Source organism: Sprattus sprattus, assembly GCF_963457725.1.
Source record: "Sprattus sprattus genome assembly, chromosome: 3".
In the NCBI taxonomy this organism is placed as follows: Eukaryota; Metazoa; Chordata; class Actinopteri; order Clupeiformes; family Clupeidae; genus Sprattus; species Sprattus sprattus.
In genome coordinates this window covers 50,670,070-50,684,499 of record NC_137922.1, presented here as the reverse complement: position 1 = coordinate 50,684,499, position 14,430 = coordinate 50,670,070, and the positions used below count along the sequence as shown (strand labels likewise).

The 14,430-nt window shown below is 41.4% G+C and overlaps 2 protein-coding genes across 10 annotated transcripts in view; both read left to right on the top strand.

Moving 5' to 3' along the window:
• LOC308361605 (poly(rC)-binding protein 3) overlaps positions 1 to 1,163 on the top strand; it is a gene marked incomplete at both ends in the record, with an annotated part of 6,531 nt that extends 5,368 nt beyond the window's left edge. For all 9 annotated transcript variants that reach the window (XM_080834011.1, XM_080834010.1, XM_080834008.1 and 6 more), the window contains 2 exons: positions 254 to 306; positions 990 to 1,163. In XM_080834011.1, the coding sequence (XP_080690137.1) occupies positions 254 to 306; positions 990 to 1,163 (227 nt within the window). The remainder of the gene's footprint in view (positions 1 to 253; positions 307 to 989) is intronic.
• A 12,139-nt stretch (positions 1,164 to 13,302) lies between these two features.
• LOC308362831 (leucine-rich repeat-containing protein 3-like) lies at positions 13,303 to 14,061 on the top strand (the record flags this gene model as incomplete). Its single annotated transcript, XM_080835559.1, has 1 exon — positions 13,303 to 14,061. The coding sequence occupies one exon, from the start codon at positions 13,303 to 13,305 to the stop codon at positions 14,059 to 14,061; it is 759 nt and encodes a 252-aa protein (XP_080691685.1).
• Between the last annotated feature and the right edge of the window lie 369 nt (positions 14,062 to 14,430).

Here is a 14,430-nt window from a genome sequence, read left to right as displayed (position 1 = left end):
CTCTCTCTTTTTCTTCTGTTCCTCTGTTTCTGGCTTTTCTCTTGACTTTTCCTCTCCCTCCTACTTTCTTGCTCTCCTTTTATTCTCTCTTTCTCTCTCTCTCTGGGTTTCTTGTTTAACTTTCCCTCTGCGTCTTCCTCCCTCACTAAACCTCTCTGTCTCTCTTTCTCTCTGTCTTATTCCCCCTCTCTCTCCCTCTCTCTCCCTCTCTCTCCCTATCCCTCCCTCTCCTGTCATCCTTTTTCTGTTGCAGGTGTGGATGCCAGTCCACAGGCCAGTACTCATGAGCTCACCATTCCCAATGATGTGAGTATTAGCTTCCTCAGTGTTAGCATTACACACTAGAACAGCAACAGAACCCGGCCCTGTTCTGATCCGGTTCTGATCTCCCACGTCTGGGCCAGACCGGGGCCGGACCCTTCCTGGGGTTAGTTATGGTTATTAGGGTCATTTTTGGTTTCCATCCCTCAGGTTAGGCCGTGGTCCAATCAGCTTCTGCTCGGTCCTGGAGGAACTAGGGACTTTAGGAATGGAATATAATGCAACAAAAAAACCTCTGTTTCAAACTATTTCAGGACATGGCCCGATCTTTAGTGGAAAAAGACCATTACAAACCAGAGCTTCCACCTAAACATTATTCACAAGTACCCAAATATCTTAAACGCACAAATGTCCTAAATCCTTCATCCATTCCCATGAGTTTGGATGTTGGGGACATAGCAGTAAAAAATGGCATCATTAGAGGCCTGTGTAGTTAGGTAGTTAATTATAATGTGACAAGGTAGCAGGACCGTGAGTGATGAATACAATGGGAATAACAAGAAACCTGTTAGCTAAGGCGTCGAAAAACTTCTTTTACTCCGTCCTCCTGAAACTGGCCTTTTGGCTCAGGGGCGGCTTCTAGAACAGGTCAGCCTCTCCTGGGTCACCAGAGCTGGGCTGTGATTGGTGGACAGGGATTGCATCATACCTCTGCTGTTTCTTCCCAGCTAATAGGCTGCATAATCGGGCGCCAGGGCACCAAAATCAACGAGATCCGCCAGATGTCTGGGGCGCAGATCAAAATTGCTAACGCCATGGAAGGGTCATCCGAGCGCCAGATCACCATCACCGGAACCCCCGCCAACATCAGCCTTGCCCAGTATCTCATCAATGCTAGGTAGGTTTACAGTGACCTTACAGGCATCTCCCAGATCCGAGCCAAATCAGTGCCACATCTGGGCCACATCTGGGCCACATCTGGGCCAAAACTGACCTGGAGTAGACAAGGCTCCCTCACAAGCTTACTGCTGCAGATGCACAGCAATGAGCTCCATCAGATCTTAGTTATTATTATGGCATTTCTGGTCATATATTTTATATCCCATTTATGATAGATCAATTTACAGCATACAAGTGTGGCATAATAAAACTCCTGCTTAACCCGTCTCCAGCGCACTCACTGTAAATGCACTCACTGTAATGAATATTTCCCTTAATCAATCCAAAGTGCAAAAGCAGATCTTGAACTACACATGAAAATGTACAGTTTATGTCAAAGTAAATTCATGCAGGGAGCAACTCATGCCCTATTTATGCCAAATGCAGACTTGTCTTTGTGTCCTTCAAGCAGATAAGCTTTTCTTGGAGAGCTATAATCTAGCCCCCTGAGTTTGAACAAAATAATTGGACACAAATTAACGGTTGTCACTTCTCCCTACAATACCTCTGGCAGGTTCAGAGATGTGGCGGCTATGTGGACTGACCCCTCCTCCATGACGACTTCCTGAAGCCCCCGACATTCCTCTCTCTCTCTCTCTCTCTCTCAAAGCCCGCGACGGATGACCCTCCCACTATTCTATGGCACTATTGGAGATACAACCACCCCCTTCCACTCCCCTTTCTTTTTTGGACCTTCTCAGCCTCCGTAACAACCTGAGCAATCAACCCCAACTGAAGCTTTATTCTCAGGAAGTTTATATGGCTGTGAGTGACAAAAAAAACCCTATTGATTCCTATAATTGGTTTGTTTGTTTGTTTGCTTTTGTGACATGCTAGTCATAACAAACCTACGTAGTGTTATTGTCAGAATGTTGCCAGAACTCCTGCTATAACTATTCCACGCTGTCATGTTAGATGTGTGTCCGTGTGATATTCTCAGTGGAAACACACTGAACACATAGAGCATGAAGTGCACTGAATGGTTATAACAGATGTTGAGCATGCACTGGATGCATTGTGTAGGCTAATGTGTAAGCCAATGTCACAGTTTTTTTTTTCTTTTTTTTTTTGCGTGTTTACTTGTTTGTTTGTTTTTTGTCTGTATAGTTTTAGCCCAGTGTGTGAGCATGCTGCATATTTACTCATTTGGTTTGCGATTGAGACGGTTTCATTTCTTCTTTCTGTCTGTCCTCGGGACCTTATTTATTCAGTCGCTATGTACAGTGTGCTCGATGCGGTCATCAACTGCATTTCTGGAGACCAATTAACTGTGCTCTGTAAATGCATGTTGTTTATTGTATGTTTAGTTGTATCTGTCATGGAGGAAGTTTAAGAGGGCTGTAGTCTTTGTCACAGCCCCCCCCACCACCACCACCCTCGATAGTCTCATGAACAATGTAAGACTAGAATTCCAAAATCCTTTCCTCCCTGACGGAAACAGTTTCCCCTCCTTGACTTTGAAAATGCAATAACTTGCTTCTTGCTGTATATTTAATTTGCACATACATACAGAGACGCTGGCTGACTTTTGTCATACTCAGTTGATAGTAACAGTGCTCGACACTCTTCTTAATGCAAAACTACTGGGCCAGATGGCCACAGATACCCTTAGCCCCGATCACATCCATGTACTCTTTGTTTGTATTTCTTCACTTTACGCAGTAATGAATGCTACCGCTTGAGCCATGGTCAGTGAGTTTGATGTGCTATCTCATGTTTGAGATGAAATGGCGTGGGAGGGAGTTGACTAAATTGTCACTTTTGTTTAAAGCCTTGTGTCAATAGCATTGTATGGTTTTAAAAAAATATACCACGTTCCTTGCAAAAGGCTTTTTTTATTATGAGTAGTTTTTTCGACTGATAGGCAGTAGCCTGCAGAATGTTATTTTATTTTTCGCCATTCTCAATGTTTATTCATGGTTTACTTCTAAAGGAATGGTTTTGGGGAAGGATGTTGAAGGATGTCAACTTGACATATTTACCCCTCCTGACATTTGAGGCCATCTCAGTGTTGTTTATGTTCAGCTCTATAACATGTCAATTGGACAACTGGATGAATTATGAAATTGTATAAAAATGTGTTTCCGTTGTCAATTTAAATAACTGAGAATGAAGGGGGTTTCCTGGGTTCAAAATAAGCATGGAACTAGCCTTTGAATGTAATTTTCAGGAACGATCAAAAGGCATTCTTCATTATTTAGTGTTTGTTATAGTGATGCCATAATGCTGTGGACAATTGATATTTCAGGAAATTAACCTAAATAAGGGAATGAATCAACACAGTTTGATGATCGGTTTGGTGAGATGATGTTTTACAAATGGCTTAAAATTGGTTGCTGTACTTAAAATTGTGTTGTAGGTCTTATTCTTTAGCTATGTTAACTGGAACTTGTATTCTATGGAATGTCGTTTATATCAAAGCTATAGACTAGATTTTATTGTTTTACATGACATTGCATTGACAAATTCATTATTGCGGTTGTTATTGCTATTATTGTTATTATTATTACGATTATAACTGTTACATGCATTAATATTTCTTAGGACATCCAAAACAAGTTCATGAAGTGCATGATCTGATTTGTTTCTGCATTGTATGTTATAACAGGCCATCTCATATGACACAGCTCGTAGAGTGACATACATGTATTCAGTCCATGCTTTACTGGACAGAGCGGTAGATACTTGGCAGATGCGGCTGTCCTGTCTGGTGATCCATATTCACATACTTTTGCAGATACTGTACATCCAGTATGTCATAGTATCAGTTTTAGCTATGGACACACTTTTATATGTGTCCTGTCATCTTTGACTATGACTATTTACAGCAGTTCAGTAAAAAAAAGGAAAACAACCAGAAAAAAAAAACAAGAATGACATGAACTGTTGGTGTAATCGAGATGCATTTACTAGTATATATGTTATTTTTGTGTTTCTCATGTGCTAGCAGATATTTAAAAATTGTGCTTCTGTAAAATTTTTGCTGTTTGAAAAAAAAAACTGTAACGGAGGTTTTTAGTTGGGTGATTTTTCGCTGCTTGCAGATCTACTTTAGATGATCATTATTTAACTTCTTAGGTTACTTTTGAAATGATTTGTGAAGAGGGTCAATAAAGTCTTCTTTTCTGTCACCTATGTGTATGTGTTTTTTTTTTTTTGCATACTGATGAAGATCTGATCAAAATGTTCACACTCGCGCAGAATTCCTCTTTGCTATGCTAGTGTTCTTAAACAGAGCTTTTGAGCATCTCTGTGGTCGATTTCAAGCCTTTCAATCAGTCACCTAATGGTTTTGTTTTTTTCTCTACAGCCTACACACTCTAAAAAAATAACTATTTTCTCGAAAATCAATAGGAGTCTACTCAAAGGTTAACCTTATTCCCTGCTGTGAGTAGTTCTACAGCACAACTTCATCTTGGACAAGGTGTACAAAGGCCCTAGAACACCACTTCTTCTAAGTGCTACTCAGTAGTCTGTCTGCTACTGAATAGTCTGAGTGGGAAACCTTCACTACATCAGCCACTAATGCTCCTGCATTGAAGAGTCATAGACTCGTGTCTCTATCTTGTTCATTTTGCATATGCATCAGCCGTGGCGTGCGCGACAGGCTGCAAAAATGTAGGAGGTGTGTGACCAGCCGAAATGACACCTAGGCGCGTCAGCATCATTTTGCCGCTGTGTGCAAGGATAGGAACAGCAGGTATAAAGCTCGCTTTAGCCTTTATCGTTCACAGTGCCCGTGCGCTTTCAATGATCAAAAACATTATCCCATCCTATCAAAAACCAACAGATTTAGTTTCATATCGTCAGCATACATATCCAAATGTTTTTTTATTTTTTGGAACCAGGGAGATTGTGGTGTTTTCATTTTACCAGCTGATAAGACCCTCATTTCATGGGAGCACAGCAGATAAGAGTTGAAACAATCTCTGACTACCAGAGACTGGCATAGTGCTGTAAAATCAACAGCTGCCCTGTTTGCAGCACACAATAAACACTTCCTGTGGCTCGAGCAGTCAGTGGGAGCAGAGTGTAGCAGCCTGAGCGTGCTGCAGTAACACTTAGGGTAATAAGGCCAGGCTCTTACATGGCAGGTACAACATTTGGTTTTCAAAGTAGACTTCCCATAGGAATCACAACGTATTCTAATACTGAGATCTTATAAGGCAGTGTTTGCCTTTAAAGGCACCCAGTGCAACTTTATGTAAACATTCAATGAAAAATAAACATTCAATTTCTAGTCTTTTTTGCACGTAGTAAGTTTCAATAACTCCATACCATTACATATCGACATTCAAGGAGCAAACATGAGACGTCATTGTGTGGTGAGAACTGATAGAAAATCGTAAACAACAACAATCGCCAGTGGGGAGAAGCCATTTTTCCATTGACTGGAACCTGCTTTGTTTATTGTAGGTTACCAAAAAATAAAGAAAATGGCGGCGATTGTTGTTGTTATCGATTTTCTATCAGTTCTCACCACACAACGACGTCTCATCTTTGCTGCTTGAATGTCGGTATGTAATGGTATGGAGTTATTGAAACTTACTACGTGTAAAAAAGACTAGAAATTGAATGTTTATTTTTAAGCCTCGAAAGTTGCACTGGGTGCCTTTAAAACTAGGATTTCCAGATAAAATCACAACATACTGCATTGCGGTAGTTTTGATAAGCGATATTTGTTTTTTTAGGCCAAACTGAAAGCACTGACTGTGCTCAACTTTGTCTGATGGTGGGTCTAGAGCCTGTCAGTAAAATAGCACATTGATGGACCACAAAAATGCAACACCAGTGCATGAATTTTTTATGATACAAGCAACGTAAAAAGTATTATTTGTATACAAACACATGTTATATTCTATACCAAACAATTGGGAAGTGACTAATTTGCTTAATCTTGCCTGTCATGGTGCACCAGCATAGTGAGACTCAAACGACATGGGGAAGTTCTTCATCTAGGGACAGGTAGCACTAAGCCTTTGACCTTGGGCTGACAGAAGCTCTATATGAAAGGAAGCTGCGCTGAATTGTGCTGTTCTGTTGAGCTGAGACTGAAAGTCTGTTACATAACACAGAAAAAAACCCTCACGCACCTGGATAAAGGACTTCCTCACAAACCACCCACACCCGCCTGGCCCTCACTTCACCTCAACTATCACGGTCAACACTACTTGTAGACATATAGCTTAGTACACTTGTACTCCTACCCATCCCACCAACACACTCATCAAATGTGCTGATGACACTACTGTGATCGGACTTATCTTAGGAGATGATGAATCAGCTCACAGAGATGAGGTACAGAATCTGGCAGTGTGGCACTCAGACAACAATTTGCTACTGAACACCACATAAAGACAATAACTCACTCTGCACTATAGGAGGTAAAGTGTAAACCTTTCCCTGCTCAAAGTGCTCAGGAAATGTAACCTGGAGTGCAACCTGCTGGAGGCCTTTTACCGCTCCACCATCAAAAGCCTACTGGTGAACTGAATCTCGGCGTGGTACTGTGGTTACGCTGTGGCAGACAATAGAGGCATCCAAAGAATAATTACACAGCCCAAAAACATCACTGGCTGCTCACTGCCCTCCCTGGAAAACCGGAGCAAGGACTACACTTCTAAAGGACAGTTTCTTCCCAACGGCTATCAGAACAATAAACTCACACATGCACAAAATGAGGAATGTCAAATGTGCAATATTACATCTTCAGTCACCTTGTTGTACTGCAAGTCATTTTATTCCATTTCAGTCACCTATTAGTGTGTGTAAGACAATAAAGTTACTTCTATTTATGCTCGGAGGATATGTAAGGACTGTGCAATACTACAACGTACCTTAGGGGAAACACAGTTCTTGTGGTCGTTATACGTGGTTCCTCATGGCACCAACAGGAATGTATGCAATGCCAATTAGGGCTTTGCTTCCCCCTCAAGAGAGAGCCTCAAGTTGATGAAGCTGAACTCCTAGTCAGAACACACACACACACACACACACACACACACACACACACACACACACAATCACACACACACACACACACACACACACACACACACACACACACACACACACACATACACACACACACACACACACACACACACAATATCACACACACACACACACACACACACACACACACACACACACACACACACACACACATACACAAACATATACTGTATATATACAGTCATTTGTTGTGTTCCCAGAGAAGGACAGAAAGAAAGAAACATGAACTAGACAGAGAGGAATTAAGAGCAGGACACAGATCATTATGAACATAACGGATGGCTGCATCACATTTTCAAGCATCATCGCTTACCTTGCTCAGGTTTGCTCTCAAAAGGCCATTAAATGATCACTAACAAGATGTAGAGAGGAATGTTCAGAACACACACGCATGCACGCACAAGCACACCCTCTCACTCTCTTACACACACACACACACACAAATACAAGAAGCAACAACCTTCCTGTCACTGTCTTGTGATAAGAAAATCATCACTTCACTTCACTGAAGAAAGGTCCGATTGGCCCCAGTCAAATAAAACAAGCAGCCATTTCCTCTGTATTAAAACTGTGCTTTCAGCAGTGAAGCAGATGTGTTCATTATGAGTTTGCAGCAGCGCCTGTGCCCACACACACACACACACACACACACACACAGACACACACACACACCACACACACCTGTGGGACGTTGTCAATTAGGGGCTGTTTTTGTGCCACCCAATTAGAATGTATACCTCTAATGATCAGCAGGCACATTCCCTCATGTAGGGGACTATGTCAGACATCATTATCTGGCCAGGCCTGAGTCAGTGAGGGAGAGAGCGTTTCACATTCATGGTCACTGAACTGCGTTCCCAAGGTACAAAAAACACCATTTTCTCTATTCATCCAAAGGCTGAAACACGCTCTGCTGACTTCCACTATCAATTCACACACTTGACCATACGCTGTGTTTTTTTCATTGTGGAAAAAAAGGAACTCTGACTGCTATCTGCTTTACATGTTATACTATAGCCTATAATATGGCTTAATATTTGTATTGTCTAAGGCTAACAATTCAGTTTCACAGCATGTAAAAGGTTGTCTGTCTGTTCTATGCAATTAAATCAGATACTGTGTGTGAGAATAATGATGATAATACAAATAATAATAAAGAGTTTCTAAATGGAACTGACTTACAGATCCTTCTGACCGACAAACTGACCATACATTCCAAATGATCTTAAAAGCCCAGACACACTTGGGACACGGAGACAGCTGCAGAGGCCAATGACATAACGGAAACTACTGTGTCCTCTATGATGTTTTAACGACTGCAGTAATCTTTAGTCCATTAGCACACCAGGGTGGGTATGAAACCTGATAGTCACTAACTTGTTACATAATAGCCGATGCACGCAAACAGCCACAGAGCTGCAATTACCAGATGACTCTAACACAGCTTTTTTTTTATTGTAGCAGTTAATATAACTACAATAAAACTCAGCACATCACTAAAACCATGAATTCAGAACTGTATGTCCATTGGGATTTGACTTGAGGGAAATCCATTACTGATAGAAGAACATTTAATACTTTAGCTCTTGTAAATGGCCGAGGTCGATACTGAACATCTGTGTTTGTTGATGTCCAGAGGTCAAGAAGAGGTCAGTGAGACAGTCAAAAAGTGAGGTTACAGTGAGCAGTAAAATACATATTTAGCTGTACGATCATCTTTTGGAAATGTTTTTGTTTTACTCTTCAAAGTGAATCAGACCCATCTACTTTATTTTGTTGTCTTTTTCAAAATAGCACAATGGTCCACATTGAAACTTGAAAGGGAACGGTTTTCTTTGAAGGGAAGTGAATTGTGTGACAGGACTATAACTTAGGGATGCAGTATGCTGTTTCAATATGGAGGACTGAAAGTGCCAAAATTCAATAAATAAATACACCATCAATAATTATTTAAATGTGTCATTAATTAATTTAAATTGGAATTAAATAAATAAATGTTTCAATAAATGTGTCATTAATTCATTCAAATTGGAATTAAATACATAAATGTTTCAATAAATGTGTCATTCATTTATTAAATACCAATTCATTTTATGTAAAAAAAAAAACACATTTAATTATTTCACTATTTAATTAATTATGTCATGGTCCTGTGTTGCTTTAGTCTGAAGTGCCTGGAGAGATACATTTTTCCACCGGTTCCAGCACCAAAACTGGTGCTGGAATCTTGTGACATGTTACTTTGGTTAAAATTGTGAGTTATTCACGAGTGGTCTTCTTCCAGCGAGAACGCAAATTCATTTCGATAAAACTTAAATTTTGTTTAACTTTTTAATACCATGTAGTACCATACGACCTAAAGTTAAAGTTCTGTTTACTTGATCACTTTAGACTAGAGTTTTTGAGATGCTCCATGGACCAGCTCAGCAGTAGTTAATTCCTTCGAAATAAACCGTTCAGCATATTCACACCTATTTGCCTTGAGAAGTTTCTTGAGAACTCTTAGAATTTTCCACGACATATAAAAGTTCTGTTTACTTGGCCATGGCTTTCTATATTTTCTCACGTAGATCAGACGAGTGGCAATGCAGTTCATGACGGGAGTTGACTAGCTACTTAACAACTGTAGCAGTAACCTACAGCAGCTAGTGCTAGTTACTACACGAACGTGCTTAGTCAAGAGCTTCTTTTTTTTTCAAGTGGCAAGTCTTCTACAGTACACACAATACAAAACCAGCACTACATCACGGTCTCAGTTAATGATGCAACTACGGGTTTTCTACGAGCAGGCAATGCAGCTCATGATGGGAGTTGACTAGCATAGTACCTCACGACAGCTAGCTGCTACAAGAACTTGCTTAGTCAACTGTTAATATCAAGTGTAATATCACACAAAAACAACAAGCCAGATTGAAAGAGATAATGTATACAAAGCAGACAAACCAACACATTTTGATGGATGAAAGCCCTCTTTATTATTTGTAATGAGTTTGTAATTAGGTCTGTTGTCCTTTTGAACCCTGTCCTTTTGAATCCAACTCTCCTCGTATTTCCCCATACATTTTAGCTTTCCTTACTGACTTTTCAATTTTGTTTTGCATTTCTGTTGATGGCTAAATTGCTTTCGAGGTATTTAATCCATGGTCCACTACTGGATCGATTTTCCGTTTTCTTCATCTCGCACGCTCTGGATTTTTAGCGTTTAAGGAAAAGTTTTGTTTGACACAGCGTTTAGGAATGAGGCCTGCGTCAATCCAAATATCTTGAATCGGTAAGCCTTGACTTGATGTGCAGGGTAACCAATCAGGTTTTAGGAATCCGCCCACTGACTTTGATGGGTGAGTTTGACAGATAAAATAAATTATTGATGCGCTGCAACACAGGACCATGACATAATTAATTAAATAGTGAAATAATTAAATGTGTTTTTTGACATAAAATGAATTTGTATTTAATTAATTAATGACACATTTAATGAAACATTTATGTATTTATTTCCAATTTGAATTAATTAATGACACATTTAATAAAACATGTATGTATTTAATTCCCATTTTAATTAATTAATGACACATTTAAATAATTATTGATGGTGTATTTATTTATTGAATTTTGGCACTTTCAGTCCTCCATATTTCTAGACCCACCAAATACCCTGAAACGTCATCCACCCTCTTAACAAAGCAATGGATTCAGCAGCAGTATATCAAGGTGTATCGCTACAGTGTTGCCATATCCTGCAGGGGAGGACCCAATTTCATTATGTAGGCAGTGTGTCAAAGGTTTCTATGACATGAGATATTTCACTCCGACGTGTGTGGCCCGAGCCAAACACCCAGTGTGTTAGTTGAGTGGATTTAGAAGTCTTTTATCACGTACAACGTGCCAGTGGCACCTATGTCGTAGAGCGTGGCCGCGCGCGAGACAGAGGGGGAGAGAGAGAGAGTGAGAGAGAGAGTCGCTGGAAGAGCTCGGGTTAATGGTAATTTTTAGTTCCATCAGTAACTGTACATGCGGACCTTGGACGAGACCCTCATAGCTGAATTCATAAAAGGACAGTGGCGGCGACGCGCTACTCTTTCTTTCTCGCACTTTTGGGATTTATGATGCCCTTTCTTTTAACTTACAAATCAAATTTTCTGTTTATTTGTTTTTTAGTTGTGGGCTTGTTGTTTTCGACTCCGTATTGTCCCACACTTGCCTAGGAGATGGATGCATTCGTAATCGTGTTGCGTTATTCTTTGGATGCCGTGGTTTTCTTTCAGGTAAAATGTGGAAATGTATCTGTGCGGCTGACTTACAGTGGTAAATTGCCCAGACAAAGATGTGGTTTCAGTGGACCACCAACTGCATTCGGTACAGTCTAGAATATGAATATTAAACCAAAGGTGGAACTTCGGAGCTATTGAGCGATTGGGGGTGCTGTCTGCAGTCGGTAGTCCACAAAGAGATTAGCGAGACGATACTCCCGTTCCCACTTTAAACGCAGGCAGAGTGCATGTCTTTCCGCATAATCTGCAAGCATTCTGATTCTGACAGTAACATCAAATGACGTTTTCAAAGAAAGGGTGATTCGTAAACTTCATGTCAAGGTAATTATTTCAGTTCAATTTCAATTAAGTTATCTAAATGTGGGTTCAAGAGCTGTAATTCAGCCATCATCATATGGCGCCTCCAGAAACTTTTCGGACAGGCTAGAATACATAGGCTTGTGTTTTCAGCCTGCATGAGCTTCTCTGGCTAATTGTGGGTTTATAACTAACTAAATACGCCTAAGGTAATATGGTTCGAATTAAGACAAAACTCTAAAACACCACAGTAAGTGGTCTGCAATGTCGTTAGTTCACAAACTCCTCTACAAACTATGTTGTAAAAAAAAGTCTACTTAGACTGATTATCATCCTTGTCCATTGAAGGCATGATTGAAACCTCTCTGAGATTATGAAGGTTTTGACCTTTTTGGTGCTGACATACGACCATGAATAGGCACTATCTGACAGGGTGCGATAAACGCTACATTGACACAATTTGATGTCAATGGTAGCTGACATTTAACCCACTAATTAGACGGTTGAGCCTCCAGGAAGACGCATCTGGAATTAAAGCTAATTACTTGTACAGTGTCGACATAAAGGCCAGGGGGTATGTTTGCCTATTCTATATGTTTTTTTTATTTTTATTTATATTATTTAAAAAACTGTTCCAGTGAAACTTCAATGTTAAATGCAAATCACTTATTATTGAAATACACAGTCCATGTGAATTAAGGCTATTATTAAGTTGTTCCAAGAAAGGAATGAATTGTTTAACATTGTATGATTCTGTTGAAGTCTTTGATATAATTACTAGAAGTATTTCAGATGATTCACAGCTTGCAGACACAGCAGTGGTCTAAAAAACAAATGCACTCTGTTTTAAGTCCAATTGATTATGCAGATTACTTTTGCTTAACCTAATTTTATCTCAGATCAATTGCAAATGCCATGCCAAAAGAATCCTTTTTGAAGACCAATATGAGTCATAGAAATCAATAGTGGTGAAATAATTTTCTCCTGTTTGAGATGCTGAATAAACATGGTTGATGTCTTCTGGCAAAGGCAGTACACGTCTAGGTTGAAAGGTCTTGTCAAGGGATTTCTGTTTGATTTTCTTTCATTGCCAGTTTTCAAGTTTCTGAGGATGATGTAATATCCAGCTCTCATTTTCTTGCACTTAGAATCAAAGGCTCAGCCTTTCACCAAAGGACGCCGGACCTCACAGACAGTGGACACAGACATATGTCTGATTTGCTGCCCCTAATTTTTGCCTCTTGTTTCAAGTTGAAGACGCCCTGAAGGGACTGTGGCTGCTTTGAAGCTACCACTGTTCTTGTTTTGACCCAACAAAGAACTCAGATTCTGGTCTCAAGCATGGTTTACTGCCTATTGTACAGGCGGTAGGGAACTCAGTCTTGGAAATTTAACCAACAGAAGTTCATTCATTGACTTCATTCAGACAAGGTGTTTCCTCAATTTCAGTCACGCAGTCATTCATCAAGACTGGTGGTGAAGGCGTTATCAGTCATGCATCAGAATGGGCAGGTTCACCATGGACGTTTTTGACATGCTGCTTCGAGGGGCCATGATTCTGGCTCTCCTGACCGCCATGGTGCGCACGTGTCCCAAGCCATGCCACTGCTCAGAGCGGGGCGGCCTGACCATAGTCCAGTGCTCGTCCCGCGACCTGCACGCCATCCCGGACGACCTGCCAGAGGACACGGTGACCCTGCAGCTCTCGTCCAACCACATCACCCGTGTGCCCAGCCAGGCCTTTAGCCGGCTCTGGCGCCTGCAGGAGCTGGACCTGTCGGGCAACACCATCGAGTCGGTGGAAGCCGGGGCCTTCCAGGGCGTGACGGAGAGTCTGCGGGTGCTCGACCTCTCCGACAACCGTCTGCGCGGTGTGCCCAAGGAGGCCTTCGGACGGCTGCATGCCAAGATCAGCCTGTCGGGCAACCCGTGGCACTGTGAGTGCGTGCTGCAGGAGGTCCTCCGCGAGCTGCGGCTGGACGAGAACACGGTGAACGAGGTGAGCTGCCACACGGCTGTTCGCGAGGAGTTCGCCGGCAGGCCAATCATCCAGGTCCTCGACTCCGGCGTCAACTTCTGCAGCTTCCAGCGCAAGACCACCGACGTGGCCATGTTTATCACCATGTTTGGCTGGTTCACCATGGTCATAGCCTATGTGGTGTACTACGTCCGGCAGAACCGCGAGGACGCACGGCGACACATGGAGTACCTCAAGGCCCTGCCAAACAGCTCGCACAGTAGCTCCAAGGACTCAGATACTGCCAGCACCATGCTCTAGTGTCAGTGTGTCAGTATGTGTGTGTGTGTGTGTGTGTGTGTGTGTGTGTGTGTGTGTGTGTGTGTGTGTGTAAGAAAGAGAGAGAGAGAGAGAGAGAGAGACTATGTGTACTTGTAGCAGGTGTCAGGGATGTCTATACTCTATGTATGTTAGAGAGATTAGATAGTCAGCACTAAGAAAGAACAAGTGTGTGTGTGTGTGTGTGTGGCAGAGAGAGAGAGAGATAGAGAGAGAAAGAAAGAGAGAGATTATGTACTTGTAGCAGGTATTGGCGATGTCTATGGTCTGTGTATGTCAGAGAGAGATTGGATAGTCAGCGCTAAGAAAGAAAAAGTATGTGTATAACTAAGTGTTGTAGAGGTTATGGGT